Genomic DNA, 18,176 nt, shown 5'->3' on the forward strand with positions numbered 1-18,176 from the left:
GTTGAAGATTAGTCACATATCGATTGTTAAATATGCTCTTTTTTATTTCCCCTTTTATTCCTATTCAAAATGTTTTTTTCAGCACATGCATAGGGCCTAATCTTTTTTATTCTGAAAAACATACTCAATTTTTTTTTACGAATCTGTTTACAATATGAGTAAAATAGTGCAGTAGCCCTATATGAGTGTTGAGAAATGCCAAAAGTGAATAAAATAAAATAGTACACCATCTGAGGAAGTGATTAATATAATGAGATGTTACTGAAAACTGCTGCTTTATGATTTCACATGGTGACAAACTTTGCCTTATTATTATTCTTGATCACATTTATCTGCCTCTTTTTCTTACTATTCTGCCTTCCTAAAAAAGAAAACGTATTTGAACAAACCGCGCACTGGATTACAATGAAAGAAATGCACATTTCCGTGATCCTACTGCACCGAGATATTTTTCAGCATTTATTACACTTTTACTGTAGGCTAGCCTATTATTTAATAAATAAAATAAAAGAATACTTGCCGTTCGGTAATATGGTAGGCTATTTATCATGTTAAACACATTTATTTGGTCTGATTTGATCCTTACCTGAACTAGAAGCCATTAGCCTACATGTTCGTAACAAAACTGAAAGCGAAAGTTTGTTCGATAAACCGTAGACGGAAGATGAGAGGAGAACACTGTAGCCTATCATGTGTCGAGAAGATTGAGAAGTTTGATGAAGGACAGTATAGGCCTAATGCCCCAACCAAAAAATAAAATAAAATAACACCAGTTCAAGAGGCGCTTCAGTCTGTTGCGGAGGAGGGGATTTCCCCCCTTCTGGTCTATGTATCCCTGCCTCTGCTGAACTATTTTTATCCCCGGGGGGGATAAAAAAAAATATCCCTCCCGGGTGATGCTACTCCACAAACCACCAACAGAACATTTAAAATACCATATATATATATATATATATATATATTATTTTTTTTTTTTAAAACATCGCTGAGTAAAACACTGCGTTTATATAGAACTGTGTCTTTACGACCACAACAAACAGGAAACTTTTCAGACGCGTGCTGCATAATTACTTTATTATAGATGAAATAAAGCGCAAAAGAAACGACGAGCAATGACCGTCGTTGTTCTGTTGTAAGTTAAAGCAGAACTAAGTAACTTTTTTTACCTTCATAAATAGTTTTCTAAGTCCTTACGATGGTTAATTGACTTGTAGTGGTGTGTTTGAGGCGAGCACTAACCCCCTCTGGCACGTCTACGCCAGAATACAGCACTTGCAACTTGAGCTGCACCGACCCGAAACAATCTCGTCTCATGTTCACGTTCACGCGAGAGTGACAAAATGCTTTACGGTAATTCAAAAACAATGTATATATTATGTCTTTATAAGACAATTTCGAAAATTACCCACCTCCATCGAGTGTACTGTATTTGCAAATTACCCACCTCCTCTTTCTTGTACTGTATTTGCGCTGGCGAGTGTTGTAGTCGTTGTAGTCCAGAGCTGCGCTTGGAGTATTTATGTCATTCACTGAAGGAAACTGTAGGGGGAGCTTCGCGAATCTTGCTTAGTTCTGCTTTAAGTCATGAACAGGGGCGGTTTCTTTATTAGGGCAATAGGGCAACGCACCACCAAAAGTGAGAAAGGGACGGATTTTTCAATCACATTCAACCACAGAGTTACGCTAGCTGTCACTGCTAGACTGGGGTGCGTTTCCCGTACAATGATGCAACTCGCTGGTTTAACTACCATAGTACGATGCATCTTTAAAGAAATCAACTAGCTAGTCACTACTGTTTCCCGAAACCATGGTACCTGTGTCGCAAAACCATGGTTTGAACCACATTGGTTGGAGCTGTCGTTATGATGTTCTTCTTCTTCTTCGATCTAATGGCGGACTGGTGCTATGAGCACATATCGCCACCTGCTGTAAATTTGGTTCTTTTCTCTTTTTGACTGCGGTGACGATGTGGAGTAATTACGTTAACAACTCAACATTCATTCTTTGCACAATAAAATATAAACATATATAAACACAATGTTGTCTTCTCTGATCCCAAAAATCTATAACTATTAATTTCACAATTTCATATTTATTAATTTCTTATTGAATATTGATAGATCAGCACAATTAAAATGAAAATAAATGATGGGTTTTACTGTTGATCAATGATCACTGTGATTGTTATACTATTGTGTACACCTGTTGCATATTTTGCTTAAGATCATTAGCCTACCTATTTAAGTCCCCTTGCCATACAGCTATGTGTTCATATGACCTATATGAAAATGACGCGAAAACCACAATTTTCAAAAAATGAAGTTACAGTTCTTTTGGAGGAGGTGGAGAATAAAAAAATACAGCTATTTTCAAAGCTGAAAAATTGTGTAACAAATGCTGATAAAAAAAAAATTGGGCAGAAATCACCCAAAAAATAAATGCTGCTGGCTATGGTTATGAGCGAAGCCCAGAAGAAGTTAGAAAAAAGTGGACGGACTTCGCAAGTGTGACAAAACGGAGGGCTGCAGCACGTAGAAGGGAAGCAAAAAAGACTGGTGGGGGTATCAACTCCGTTCCTCCTCTGACTGCAGAGGAAGAGAGAGTTTTGGCCATCCTAGGGCCTGAGGCCTTGGAAGGGATCCCTGGAGGCATAGATGCATGTGCGTCAACCAGGCCTTTGAATTCAAAATTGAGCCCTGGAACATCAGGCCCCCTCCACCCTGGCCCTGGAACATCAGGCCCCCTCCACCCTGGTCCTGGAACATCAGAACCCCTCCAGCCTGCCCCTGGAACATCAGCAATGAGTCCTGGTCTTGGGCTATTGCTTCCTTCTTCTGACTCCCCTCCAGTCTGAGGCCTCCTCATGTGCTGGGCAACGTCGTTCTGGCATTCCAGAAAACCAGCCATTAATCTCCCGCCAAAGGAGAAACAGGGGACGTTGTGGCTGCAGTGAGAAGCTGCTTCAGTCGGAGAAGAAGAAATTATCTGAACTCCAGGGAATCAGGAGAGAACTGAGGGCCCTGAAGGAGCAGAAAGGCCAACATCATCAGGAGGTTATGGCCTATAGGAGGGCTAAATTGGAAACTCCTGCAACAACAAGCCAGCAAGCCCTCTTTAACCATGTTTCTACCAACCGACAGTAAGTGAAAATTGTGTTATTTACTCAGTATGGAAAGTCAAATCATGTGTGGCTGACAGCCATGTAATCTTTTTTTCTTTTTTTTTTAGATCCACAGATGTAACCCTCTTTTTTTCTTTTTTTTTTTTTTTTTTTTTTTTGGCTACATTGTTGGCCATCATGCCTCACTTCTGGCAAATGGGGCTCTGGTGAAGCTATGTGGTGCATGGCATTCAATTTGTTTTTGAGTGATGAAGTTAAAACCTCTTCAGCAGTTGAACTGAAATACAAATAAATAAAAAATGTTATGGCCAAATATACTCTTTTGTAATATGTATTTCAAGTGCTTTTCTAATACACTGGGCATTCAGTTTAATATGAGGAAAAGAGCATACTATTGTAACTTGACTCAAAGTAGTATATTAATGCCATATAAAAATGCAGGCATTACTGAGTGAAGCTGAAGCATGTTTACCATGCCATGTCATCCTTTATTAAATACCTGAATAACGTGACCAAGCCTGATAATGAAACATATGAAATGGAACTTTGATTTTATTACTTAGTGGTGAGCCACCATCACATAGACCATAAAGTAAATGAAAATTTTGTTCATTCACAACATTAATATCATCAATGACAATATAAGCCAAACATAACACAAAACACTCTTAAGTACTAAGACTATTCTTAAGAGAAGAATGAAAATTATGAAATAACAGAATGACAACAGTCTATTTTAAAGCAAATCAACATATACAATATATTAATGTTGTACCTTATTACTATAACAAATCAAAGATGGTAATAATTAATTGTAGTAATTTAATTAATTTAGAATGATTATTAGCCAAGGTGTTTCTATTAACTCAAAAGCAGGTGTACTAATGCCTCTCCTAATAAAACAGTGTGTATGTGTTTTTCAAGTGCTCAACAATGGCAGCTTTACAAAGATTCTTACAGCTGGAGCACAGAAGGCGACTGAGAAGTCAATCAGTTTATATAAATGCCCACATAAGGACAAATTTTACCCCTCTTGACTTACTATCTGATGATGCAATTTTAAGAAAATTCCATCTTCCAAGGACCAAGATCCTTGAATTATTTCAGATAGTAAAACCACACCTTCAGAGGGCAACAAGAAGAAACTACGCCTTAAGTCCAGAGGTGCAGTTGTTAGCTACACTGCGTTATTTTGCTGTTGGAAGTTTTATGGAGGTGGTGGGTGATGGCCTGGGGCTCAGCAAGTCTTCAGTCAGCAAAACTGTGACAACAGTAACACCTTTGCTTTTACAGCTGATGAAGAGCATCCTGGTTTTCCCCAAAACTCCCGAGGAAATACAGCTGGCCAATCAACAATTCTATGATCTTGACAACATCCCCAGAGTGATTGGCATCATTGATGGCACCCTAATCCCAGTATTAAGCCCTAAGGTAAATGAGCCCTTGTCCATTTGCAGGAAGGGCTATCCAGCCATTAATGTTCAAGTAGTGTGTGATCACCAGGGAATGTTCACTGACATTGTGGCAAAATGGCCTGGAAGCACACATGACTCTTTTGCATGGGCCAATTCGGCAATTTGCCAGATGGCTGAAGAAGGTGGCTTTGGTGATAGCTGGCTCCTGGGAGACAGTGGATATCCTCTTCGCCCCTACCTCTTGACACCTGTGCAGCATCCAGCCACCATTGCAGAGGAAAGGTTTAATCAGGCCCATGGAAGGACACGCTCTATAGTGGAGAGGACTATAGGACTGTGGAAACAACGTTTTCGCTGCATCAGCAAGTCCAGTGGTGGCCTGAAGCTAAACCCCACCAAAAGCTGTTCTGTTATTGTGGTTACTGCAATTCTCCACAACATTGCAGTCAGGGAAAATGTCCAGCTTCCTGAGGAGGAAGTTGATGCCGTTGGAGCCGATGGTGAGGAAGATGCTGTTTCTAATGATGATGACGATGATGATGATCCTTTGAACCCACATCAAGGCAGAATGCATCCTGCAGGAGCAGAAGTCAGAGAACTTTTAATTCAGAATATGTTTGGATGGTAGGCTAATACAGTATTTTACAGTTTGGATACTGTGTTTTCTATTATTTGTTTAATTTAATCTGACATAAAATAATGTTGTAAATAATGTTGTTTATTTGCCTATGTTTTCCCCCAGCAGACTTCACTTAAATACTTTTGCAAACAATAAATATGTATTTGTTTCTTATAACACCATGAGAATATTATATTCTACTACACAAAACTGCTTATTTATACAATTTTTCTTCATTCATTGACAAACAATATTGTGGTTTGAGTATGTAATATTTTAAATAGCCTATGTTAACGTATGTAAATTAGCCTATGTTAACGTATGTAAATTAGCCTATAGCCTATAGGCTAATTTAGGATAGGCGCAATAAGCTTTTGCTTCTGCCTATTCCTTTTCAGACTTTATGTTGATTTATGTCATCATTTGTTAAATGTTTAAATGTCTGAATAAAATAAATCTGAATCTGCCTACGTTTCCTTAGCGCTAAGCACTGCATGTGTTGCGTATATGTGTAATGCTACAGTACAGATACAATTTAATATTTAAGGGTAAACCCCTTTTTGTAAAATATTGTTATATGACAATTTGTCTTTGGGAATTTAACAAAGCTACTCACTTGCACACTCACCGTTTCTTCGCACAAACGAAACCAAGACTGCGTCCCAACCGGCATAAATAATCCTTTCGGAGGGCACTTCAAAGGGAGAATAATTGCGATCGTCACGCTATTATATCGTTTCAAATAATTTGTAATGAAGAAAGCAAATTGTGTAAAACCTAGCACCTCGACTTTAAGTCATCCAAATTACTTAAAGTGGATGGTGAAACCTTCGAAAGAAATAGGCTATAGGGTCGATAGCTCTGAATAGAACACATCCCAGCTGCTGCGAAATCAATGACGTCGACACGACAAACTAAAGCCGAGTTCAGACTGCACGATTTTAGCCCCGATTTTGGCTCGCCGACAGGTTTTGAGAAATCGCTGACAAATGCCCGAAATCACAGGCAAATCGGTGCTCGTTCACGTGAGTGACAATCACGCAGTGTGAATGAGCAAAGACGCGATCTGAGAGAATCGCCGACGAGTCGCCGACACCCGTGAGATATTTGGCATGCTAAATATCTGGACCTGTCAGCGATTCAAAGTCCTGCAGTGTGAAAAGTGTTCTGACTGAAAACTACATCGGCGATGACCGACAGCCAATGAGAGAACAAGATACAGAGCAGCGGGGAGTTCGGGGAGGAGTTATAGACCACTATAGAGTGCCCCAGGGATGACGCATTTTTGTAGGCAAAACCCGGAAGCGAGTTAGCATTTTAGGACTTCCGGTTCCAACGCCCTAAAGTCTATGGGTTTTCTGAATGGGTTTTTGCTAAATCGCCTGAAATAAGGTCTGTGGTTAACAGAGCCTCTAAATACTTTCACGTTATGATCTATGACATAAAACACACCAGTTATAACCCACTTGTGATTTTTTTAAACTTTTACTGTGTCTTAAATTCGGCGGTTGCTAACAAGTTGCTAAAAGGGACTACTTCCTTTGGTGGGGACTTTAGACGTCATCATTAAAAACGGGACATTTGGACAGCATTTCTCATGAAAAAGTGGATAAGTATCCATACACAGTGCAGATCATAATCAGCGAGCATGTTTTTAAATAAAGTTGTTTTTTAAATAAAGTTTGAGGAAGCTTGGTGGTGACGACGTTGATCCGCGACCATGGTGTGTTGTAGTCCGTTTATAGCCTACTGTTAGCCTTTTATATCTGACGACTTTATTTAGGCTTCAAAATCTATAAATGTTGTGTTAACTTGTAAAGATTATCTTGATAGACAAAACGTGTAAGTGTCATAACCCCTGCCAACACACCCATGTGGGGCCCATAAGGGTTGGATATGGGCTGGTGAGTGGGCCCCATCTGGGCAGCCCAGATGGGGCCCAGTTAATTTTGTCCGGGGGTTCCATGGTGGCCCCATGTGGGCAAGCCCAGATGGGCTGAAGTTGGGCTTCACATGGGCCCTAGCTAAAACCCACACGGGCAACCCAGGTTTCTCCCATCTGGGGCCCACACTTACCTGTGGGCTGATCATGGGCCCCTGCTATTCTACCTAAGGGTAATAACCATTATTATTATGGGCTAACAAATTCATTTTTGGGGATTTATTTTACTGTCAGCCCATACAGTTCTGTAACCTGTGTTCATATTTTTTTACACAGCCAATTTTACCGGGTCTGGTGGACCCACCACATTATTAGGCTTTTAAATCAACACAGCCATAACAATTCATGTAAAAAATACTTGACAGATGTTTACTTTAGCCATTTACCCCTGTGAGATCGCATTTATGATAGTTTGTTTTTTGTGAGAAACCAAGGAAATTCAATAAAAAAAAAAAAATTGAAAAGATTTTATCATTATTAGTGATTATTTCTTAGAACTTAGTCAGAATAGGTGAAAATGCTTGAAATGTAACAATTTTGTAACTTTGTGTGGGAATAGCAGGTGCAGAAAGACAACACTCCCGCACACAGATGGCCAATGAGTTTGTGTTAGAAAAAATAATAAATAGCATATTTTTTTCTTTTAGCAACCTTTAAAACGGGTCCCAAAGACCCAAACACCTTGGGTTAAATGAGCTACAATAATAACAAGACCAGTAATACAATTAATGACCTTTTTATTTAAGTAAAATTAAGAAAAACATTAAGAAAACTCTCATTAAGAAAACTTTTGCTCAGTGTTCCCTCACTGTTAGAGACAGGATTAGCTACTTTCCACCTCAAATGAACCCGAAGCCTGAAGTCCTTGTTAAGGGGTTGCCTGTTGGGCCTGTCTATTACCCCCCAGTCCCTAGCACCAATGAGCCACTTGGAGACCGCCTTCTCTGCATCTTTACAGGTGATTTGGCTGGTCATGGTGCTTTTCTTTAAGCCTCCTGCAAGAAACAAATATAACAGTCACTTACTTTATATGTGCCAACACAACTCTCAGCCAGGACTGTAAAAACCACTATGTAAAGAAAAGTGCTATATAAATTAAGATTATTATTAGAACTACACACATACTCTTAAACACACAAGTTAGGCAACTTACTTGCAACTCCATACACAGTGGCTACGTTTACATGCACCAATTTTCACCAATCCGAATGAATTGAATCTGATTGCAGATCTGTTTACATGTACTCTAAACATTGTAATCTGATTCAAATATCCGTTTGTATGTGTTTTATATACATTCTGATTAAAACGTTTGCGCACGCACTGTGCGTGTGACGTCATATCAGTCACACATGCGGTAACCCAGGTTGCGTCAACAGACGATTATCATGTATCGACAATAGCAAGAGATATTGTCAACAGCTTCAAATCTTGGCAATATTAAGAGGATTTGGTATTTCCAATTAATGTAGGCCTGTTACATTCTTCTAGTCTTATTATAACTATTAGGTTCAGCTTCTTTTATTATTAAATTAATATTATATGTGCTGTGAGGATAATAAAAGATTAGGCTATTAGCTATCTTTAAAAATGATTTAATATTTTTTTAGGTCTATTATTACAATGAATTATAGCCTATAATTAAAATTATTTAGAGTGTAGGCTATAATACTATTTCCTAACACTGCAGTCATCAATGAAAATTAAGTGCAGCGTTACTTCAAGCACCGACTTAAAAAAAAAAAAAAAACTGTTTAACACGAAATAATAATAGACAAATAAACTGGCGAATAAACAAAGAAGTTACCCAGAACTCAATGTGGCGTGACGTCAGATTCGTATTCTCTATTATTCTCACTTGTTCCACTTGCCTATATGTACAGCCACCAGATAAATAATGGAATAAATTATTTATTTATATACCGTTACCAGCATATTATATTGAAATTCATCTCTGAGAGAATATGCTCCGTTAATGCAGCGTCAGACAGCTCCGTCACTTTTTACTTTCACTTTCTGTGACTTTTTCACCAGCAATAACTCTTGCGCAAAGTTTGCACGTTGCTTCTTTTATGATATCCATTGGCTCCCCTTCTTGTTTTTAAACGGAAAGATTTCCAATATTATGACGAAGGGATACAACTATGCCACTGCCTGTTGGCATCTTTTCAACTCAAGACGTGAACGTGACTTTGTGCACTGCGTAATGCGTGTCAACATTGCACTGTGCATGTGCCCCAGAGTCTTCTGAGAACGAATGAGAAAGTAGTCGGATTCAAGCGTTTACATGGTCATTTTTTGCTGTTGGATTGGATTAGAAAAAGAATAAACCACCCCTTCCAATCCGATCTAAATTTCATTCGGATCAAGCTCAGTCGGATCGATTAAGGTGTTTACATGAACATCTTTTAATTTGATTGAGCTGTCAATCCGATTACAAATGGATTATTTGGGTGCAAGTAAACATAAGCAGTAAATAATGTTTATAAGTTTGGGGTATTGTGACAGCTTTCTAGTATCAGTACAACTTAAAACATTATCCACATGCACACCTACCATTACTTCATACAGTTTTAAGGCCTTGAACTCTCTCTTCCCGTTTCGGCCCACAAAGTTGTACTGCCAGTTGGATGGAGGCCATGGAGGTGTCAGCAGAGATCTGAGGGTGGATGGAGCCGGTGGAGGTGTCGGCACAGATCAGAGGGTGGATGCAGCCGGTGCGCTGTAAAACAAAAAAACAACACAACTTTGAAATGAATAATTTTGTTGTGTTGGTTCAGCAAAAATCCACACTGTAAAAATCTTGTACAACAAAAAAATCTTTTAATACACACATACATATACATACATATTATATATATATAATTTAAATCCTTAAGTACTTCTGTATCCAATAGACATTAAATGTTGAATTGGCTCAACTACAAAAGATTTGGTACAGAATAGTTTTCTCCAGAAAACAAATAATGTCAAGTTGAATCAACCTTACATTTTCTTTTTTTTACAGTGGAGGTGATGACTTGAGGGTGGATGGAGGTGTAGGCCTGATGGGGCTCATCCTCACTGGACAAAATCACTCGCCTAGAAATCTATAATATACAAGCACAATCAATGAGTTTAAGTGTTTTAAAAACAGTTGGTTAAAAAATATATACATAAAAAATATATACAACTCTGGTATCTACACTCTAGATACCAGAGAGACCCTCACATTGATCCTTAACATCTGTTCCAACACCCCATGCTCCCTTCAGGCATGCACACATCCATTTGTATACATCTCTTTTCCCCCCAAAACATGTGATTGTTACTTTTATTAACTGATTACATTTAATATTATTTATTTCTTAATCGTATATCTGTTGTCTACCTCCCTCGTTTTGACAGCTTTGAGCCAAATACACTTAACAAAACTCCCACAAAACATGTCCTTCCTGTGTCATTGGGAAATTTTTCACCATCCATTTAGTAGTAGTAATTCAAATAGCCTCACCTCTTTCTGCGCTTCACCCTTCCCATATTCTCTGTAGAATCGGACTCGGTTGGTACATCTGTGTTCATACTCGACTAATTTTGTGCAGGCAATTTCATACGTTGCTGTGGGAGACATAGTGGCAATTAGTTTCACTCAGAGCAAATTTTACACTTCTAATGACACCCACAACCTACAAACAAAATATATATATTAAATTAATTATTATCAGTAAGTGTATAATATTTAAAACACATTGGAATAAATGAATAAACTTTTAATAGAAATAGAAGATAACTAACTTACTTCTCTTGTTAGAGAAGAGTCAACATTTTTTGAGTGCACACCCACAAAATTGTCCGAATGCGCCATGTGCAACATGGATTGGGTCTTCTGACCTTTTGATTGTGATTAATATGTGAAATATGAGAGAGTTAAGACTGTGCTTATTTTGAAGAAAAAAAAAAGGGGGGGGGGGGCTCTCTGCTCGTTCTCTCCGTCACTCAGTTAACATGCGCTCTATCACAAGCGCAGCAGTCATCTACATCAGTCATAGATCACAATAACTGATCAAAACCAGGCTTTGGCGGGACAAAAATTTGTTTTGTCGGCCGCTAAAAAAAATACACGCAGGAAAACCCTGTTAACGTATGGTGATTTACGGTAGAAATCTAAAGGCACAAGTTGACAAAATATAATGAAATAACCACCTTAATGTGTAATGTTGACATTTGTTTTTTTATTTTGACATTAAAGCTTACATGTTAAGGGAGCAAACTGGCCCAAAATCTCAAAATTGATCACTGCATGAAAAAAACGATGTTTTCACCTGCCGTGTCTCGAAGTGCAGCAGAGTGCACGCACAATATATTTAAGTCAAACACTCAAAACAAGCTCAAATGCTACTGACTTAATAAATTAAAGTCGTCTGTTCTTTAACCAGGTTTAAGCTACATTTGCTAATGCACAAACATTTGCTAAAAGCTATCCTCGTAACTAATACTTTCCAAAAAAGCTTTAGGTTAACATCATGCGGTAAAATCATCCCCAAGTTTATTATACTCTTACCTGCCTTTTGTCCACACGACGACACCGGTGAACTCGAGGATCCTTAACGGACAGCAGACTACTGAAAAGGCGGCAAAGTTGTTGCTGGGCAGATTCTTTCGCTCGGCGATGGGGGTGGAGCTTTCCAGATGTGCGCTGCACAGAGTGCGCACTGCTTACGGTTTGAACATTTTGTGGGGAAACCGTTAGCAAACTTGTCTTTTTGAAACTCGTACAACGTTCTTAAGACAATTGTTTAGCTGCAGTCTGCAATTTGGCGCTCTAGCGATTAATAAACAGAATTCTTCTTGCGGAAGAACACTGCAGCCGGAGCTACTTGTTTATGTCTATGACGAGTCACGCAGGGACTTTGCTCCTCCGCAGCGATTCCTACTTGACCGTCCTGAAATAGTCCCAATATAAACACTTATTATAAATGTATACTGATTCGGGGTAAGACAAAACACGGTTAGGAAAATGGATTGTTAGATGGATGGATTGAAAATGAATGTTGCACATTTTCATTATAAAATTTAAAACACATAGATACTGACAAAACAATCTTAAAACACACAAAAAAGTTACAGACAGCAGCTAATCTAATAAAATTTGTATAAAAAGTGGACCTAGCCCAGAGCCTATATTGTTAAAAATAGCATCCATGTCTGACACAGTCAATTTTGAATGGAGCCCTTTAGCCTATCTACTGCCCATGTGGGGCCCAACAACAACAGCCCACCCTGAGCCCATGCCCAGCCGAAGCCCAACTAGCCCAAGCGAGGCCCATGTGGGCCCCAACTGGACGTGTTTGCAGGGAACCCTTTGTTAAACACAGAGCTTATTTTCTGCGATTTTCCAAAAGTCTATGGGAAAAATGCATAGGCTTTCAACCGAGGGAACCCGTGCGCCGCTAACTTCCGGGTTGGCCTACAAAAACGCGTCATCCCTGGGCACTCTATATAAACAAGCATGGTTTCGTTTCAGATAAACATTACAATTCTATCAAACAGAAACAAAGCACAAACATTTGCTTGACCATCCGCAACAGCAGCACATTGAAAAGTTATTTATTTACCTCCAGCTCTCGTTGCAGAACACACAATCCACAGTCTCCCCAACCATTTCCTCCTCCATATTCTTTTCTTTTTCTTGTTTTCGCTGCAAATCAGCGCACAGGCAATTCGTATTGCAAGCTTGCGGGCTACCGTTTTTAATAATAATAATAATAACTCCGGTCTTGCACGCGTGATATCGCGTTGTTTCCTTGTCACATCTCGCGTGTGTTTGGTTGTGAAACGTAGTTTGCGTGCCAGACAGAGTTGTCGGCGATTCTTTCTATTGTAAAGTCATGCAGTGTGAAACCTTCTATCGCCGATCCATCGTGCAGTATGAACATAGCAGCGACTGAATGCTGGCCAAGACAGTCATGCAGTGTGAAACCTTCTATCGCCGATCCATCGTGCAGTTTGAACACAGCAGCGACTGAATGCTGGCCAAGATAGTCATGCAGTGTGAAAAGAACAGTGACCCGACTACTTTGAAAATCGTGCAGTCTGAACTCGGCTTAACAAGGAACTATACTTCTAACCACAGGTCAAGAGCTGTCGTTCCAACCACACAAGTTTGCGAACGTTCGTTGGAACGATGGTTTCGGGAAACACCAAATCATTGAACTATGCTGATAACGACGGAACTTGCGACCATAGTTGGCCAACGATGCTTTCGGGAAACGCACCCCTGTTTGTTCTGCCTCTGGATATAATCCAATCAGCGTCGAGTCACGCTCTGTGGAGTACCGCCTCTTTTTGGGCGATTTCAGTCTGGCCGAGATTTGCCCCGACTGCTCCCATAGACTTCCATCCAAAGAACTTTTTTTTCAAACTGCAGGCACTGCAATGCATTCTCTATGGGTTCCGGGAGGGCTAGCACTAACGTGCTTTCGTCATCATACGTAACCTTAACGATTGGTGGAAACAAACCGAAACAAACATACCTCTATTAATATTTTTTAAGCTGAAGTGACATCCAATAATTTCCTCAGTGCATAATTTACATTTCACAGACATATTCTCCATCTGTTAATGTTAGAAAGTCGAGAAAATATTTCCATTTTGCAGTCAGGAGTGGACGAGCCTTCAGCAAACACAAACTTCCGTGAATGAGCGCCGCCGTGCGCATGCGCGCCAAACAGACGGAGTTCAATGGAGCGCAATAATTCTGAGTAAAATACATTTTGCTAAAAATATTTGTTGTTGAAAATTTGTTTTCAACAACAAATATTATAGTTATGCCATATGTAGAATTTCGAACCTACAACTAAGTGTATTTGTACGACAGCAATAACTGTGTAAAGTGACTGTTGTAGGGTAATCAAAATAGCCTGATAATTAGTCTGTTATTTTGTTTTTATTTATTTTCATTTTTAGTTTAGTGTATTTAACTAATGCTTTAAAAAACATTTACATTTACAATTTTAGAATATAGCCTAGGCCTAATGTGATTTGACCCCTTTTTTCACACATAATATAGCATATACTACACGGTTACATTCAGGTTTGTTTTTATAGCCTTCAATATGAACATTGTTTCTAGGACAATATTGGGCAGGATGTGAAATAATTTTTTTTTTAATTAAATACAGATTTTTTTTTTTTTTTTTTAGATCCCAGCCTATGGTATGCTTTACTGAATTTTCCATGTTTTGGATAAGCAGTAATGATGCATTATTATATCACTTGTTAAATGGTTATTTAACAATTAGCCTATTCATTCCTGCATTTCTAAAAAAAAATGTTTTTGCGCCCCCCCAAAAATTTTTTGCACCAGCCGCCACTGGTCATGAAATTACCAAGCATGCGATTAAAGATGCCTCAAAACTGTGTATGTATGTATTTGTTGACATGGTTTTAAAGCTATTGTTATCCAATTTGTTGGCCTTAAAACGTCTTAAAAATGCACATATGTACACTAAGGAAATCTAAATTTTCTCGGGGGAGCATGCCCCCGAACCCCCCTAACAAACAACATTTTCTGACCTCGGTAATTAAACGCTGCGTACGGCCCTGCCTGTATTCTATCTAATGAAATCTGAGGTAAACGTGTATGAAAAAAAAACATTTAAAAACATCCCCCCCTCTGGTTTTTTCACAAATCGCACCCTAGGCTAATGTATATTCTAATGAATGTCTCTTCATATTTACTTCACTGATATATTAGACCTACTGACTGACTGTAAAGTTATTATTTTTCAATCAGTTAAAACTGACTAAATTTCGTTGTACAGCTATTTCTATATTTACGGGCCATTTACATAGAAAGTGTCGTTAAAAACGCGAAACACGGTCAGTGAAGAGAAAAAACTTAAGGGCTAGACTGAATGTGACGAGACGAAATTTTGCATTTTTGACATTAGACATACAAATAAGAATGTAGGCTATTTTTATTATATATAAACGTCACCATTATATATATATATATATATATATATATATATTTTTTTTTTTTTTTTTGCATGTAGTTTAAATTGATTACTTAACCTAATAACTACAATAGACAGGACATACAATGTTCAGGACATGGTTAAGGCCTTGTTTCAGCCCTGTGTATACATCAGCCGTCCGCGTTTGTGCACCGTCCGCAAGACGTAATTTTCGTCATGTTTAGGGCTCACGGCCGGCCGCACACCCCGTCCGCACGCAGCCCAAATTTCAAGACTGCGCGGACGGCGCGTGCAACAGCGCATGCGCAAGCAGGAAAGAAGAGTCCACTAGGTGGCAATACGCACAGTACTGAGCACAATGTGCAGTTGTCGAAGAAGAGTGTGTGAAGAACGATTCAAAAATAAGACGAGTAAACTCCATCGCTTTTCCTGTTCTCTTGGTGTATCTTCTGAACTATGTTGCAATGGTGGCTGCACTATTTTTCTTCTTCGATCCTGCCCAGCAAATGTCCAGTTGTCTGGTAATAGTATCAAAAAATTGCACTGCGCATGTGTCGAACTCTGTTATCTGCGCACATCCTCGGTTTAGTACTACTATACTTTGAAAGACGTGACGCGTCCGGGCGTGGAAAGTGAAGTATACCCGGGGCTTTACACAGAAAGTGTTTTTGTAGTTAAAACCGCAAGACACGGTCAGTGAAGAGGAAAAAACGTAAGGGCAAGACTAGAAATTACGGTTTTGATACTAGTAACGGAAATACCACCAATACCACAAACAATTCTGGCATCGGTATCGGCGAGTAATTAAACTCATGTATCAATGAAATACCATGCTGTTTGATTGACAGCTTCAGCACATGCTGCTCCAATGATTACAAAGGGAGCTTTCTTGCTCGCTTTCTTTATATTACTCTGTTAAATAACAGTTTTCATCCTACTAATAGAAACAATGCAAGTTGACATTTAGTCACTGGATTGATTTACTGATACACAGACAAAGAACATCTGACGGTACATGAATCATTAATATCAGATCAGGCGTTAGAATGAACACAGTTACTGACATGTTGTTGCATTACTGTTGAGTCCAGGCACTGCACAATATTTTGTAATCGGCATGTTTATTGCTTGGTAGCTCGATCTGGTTTAGCACCATGTAGGCCTTTGTTACTTAGGTATTCTATTGCATGTCATGTGCAAATCGGTGGGCGGGGCTAAACAGGCAGTGATGAAGTAGGTGTTGATATTCTTCTGCAGAGGCTTGCTGCCCTTTGACATCATAGATCCCCACTTTGTAAATCCTGTCATTTGCTGGGTCTGGTGTCAATAAAAGCTTTTATTGGAAGGAAGTTTTCAGCTCTAAAACTTACAGGATATTCTTAAAGTATGATGATCTCTTATATATCAAAATCTCAAGGAAAATTTGATTTCTCAGTTCATGGCCCCTTTAAAATGTAATTGTTTATTCTGGCCCATGGAACTTCCAGCTTAGCTGGCATAGAGTGGTGTATTTAGCTTTTGCCTTTGCAAGAAATAATAAACTGAGAATGAGGACTGCTTTAAACTCTGATACTGTCTCAGCCTAGGAGGTACAGTAGTGATCAGACCCTGAGATAATATAATCAAAGATTAGAAATATTATACACCTTCCTGACTCCTCCTGAATAGAGGAAGTGGCACAATAGTCATTAGTCCTAACCCCATAATCTCCTAATCTCTCCTCACTTTACATACACAGGCTGTAAAATGTAATTCCTCAGCAATCGGTTTTGCTATACTTTTGCTAAACAACTGAACTCTCTACTGAGCACAATACTGGCAATCTGTGTTGCAGATTTGGCACATAGAAGGAAACCGTTACAGTCTAGAAGCTCATTGTAGCTAAAGACACAAGTCTCACGTGTATTTCAAATCTGAGAATTATGAAATTATTTTAAGATGATGCTATGTAATTTTTTTTTTTTTTTTTTTTTTTTTTTAGATGAGAATTTCTTTTGGTGCAAACCAAAGAAAATGTGATGTATGGAGTGAAACATCTAGTTTGTTTTAGGTGCTGTAAGGGTAGAATCTCCAAACAGAACTTTTGCCTACAGCTCATAAACACATTTTCTCTTTGATTACTCTTTTCTCAGTATTCACACACAGGGTAAGGTCTGGTTTGGCATTAAAGATTCAGATGGAGATGTGTATTAAGGAGGTGAGTATGTTGAGAGCAGCTGGTGATCCTGATTTAAACTGGATTATTCAGATCTGATCTTTCAACAGCTCGGTTTGTCATCTCTTCAGGTTCAACACATTCACCATCTGCACCATCATCATTATCCATGGCAAGATCTGATCTAGTGTTGGTTCTGTTCTCTGAACTCCTGGTTCCTCTCTGACTGGTGCTGATGAAGTTTGTTCCCACCGTCTCCGGCTCTAAGAAGCTCCTGGCATCGATGGACTGCCGTCAGCTCACTCAGGTTCACGGATTCACCGATATTGTGCTCAAACCAAAGTGAAAAACTCTTTCATTATGAAGCTTTCTAATGCTCTCACTTCTCTTGAAGAATATTTACTAGATTTAATGATCATCTACACTAAATAATAATTCAGTATTTTCATTCACAACTGATGAAAGTCAATAAAGATCCTGTTTTATTCATATTCTGTCTGTTGTTTCTGTGAGCAGATGTTCATGAACTCAAATCATTCTCAAATGTGTATTTACATATTTATTAGCAAGCCATTTAGTTTACAAGCAATATCAGTTATAGAATTGAACTCTTGACTTTATTCAGATAGCTTCATAAATTTCCTTACAAAATAACATGAAACAATCTGGAAAGTCTAGAACTTTAGTATATTAGAAACAATTTCATAGTAGATTTGAAAATCAAAGTATTAATGAAAGACAAAAGAAATATATAGATGTGTAACGGTCCGTGTAACGCTTCACAATTCAATTTTCAGACCATACAATGCAAATGCAAAAATGAAATATTTGAAACCAGGCGTTCATTTTTTTTTTTTTTTGTATACTTCCTTTAATAGATACTTTTGCTAAATTATGACTTTAGAAACTACCATTTGAATAAATGAAATCTAACCGATTTTCTATTTTTCCATTTTTCTGTCTTGT

The 18,176-nt window shown here is 38.6% G+C and overlaps 2 protein-coding genes and 1 long non-coding RNA gene across 5 annotated transcripts in view; 1 reads left to right on the top strand and 2 right to left on the bottom strand.

Moving 5' to 3' along the window:
• LOC125260279 overlaps nucleotides 1-1,187 on the bottom strand; it is a 46,086-nt gene extending 44,899 nt beyond the window's left edge. For 2 of the 3 annotated variants that reach the window (XM_048178562.1, XM_048178561.1), the window contains exon 1: nucleotides 587-817. In XM_048178562.1, the coding sequence (XP_048034519.1) occupies nucleotides 587-692 (106 nt within the window). In that variant the 5' untranslated portion in view covers nucleotides 693-817. Of the gene's footprint in view, nucleotides 1-586; nucleotides 818-1,166 lie in introns of those variants that run through there. The other variant, XM_048178564.1, reaches the window with a different exon arrangement.
• Nucleotides 1,188-2,658: 1,471 nt separating this feature from the next.
• LOC125260692 (putative nuclease HARBI1) lies at nucleotides 2,659-5,164 on the top strand. Its single transcript, XM_048179174.1, has 3 exons — nucleotides 2,659-2,810; nucleotides 2,924-3,139; nucleotides 4,204-5,164. The coding sequence occupies exons 1-3, from the start codon at nucleotides 2,659-2,661 to the stop codon at nucleotides 5,162-5,164; spliced, it is 1,329 nt and encodes a 442-aa protein (XP_048035131.1).
• Nucleotides 5,165-7,817: 2,653 nt separating this feature from the next.
• Nucleotides 7,818-11,924, bottom strand: LOC125260340. The gene is made up of 5 exons (XR_007183002.1): nucleotides 11,638-11,924; nucleotides 10,591-10,694; nucleotides 10,087-10,186; nucleotides 9,654-9,819; nucleotides 7,818-8,092 (listed from the first exon to the last, which is right to left on the bottom strand). It is a non-coding gene; the product is annotated as an uncharacterized LOC125260340 (long non-coding RNA).
• Nucleotides 11,925-18,176: the final 6,252 nt, after the last annotated feature.

Source organism: Megalobrama amblycephala, linkage group LG24 (assembly GCF_018812025.1).
Source record: "Megalobrama amblycephala isolate DHTTF-2021 linkage group LG24, ASM1881202v1, whole genome shotgun sequence".
In the NCBI taxonomy this organism is placed as follows: domain Eukaryota; kingdom Metazoa; phylum Chordata; class Actinopteri; order Cypriniformes; family Xenocyprididae; genus Megalobrama; species Megalobrama amblycephala.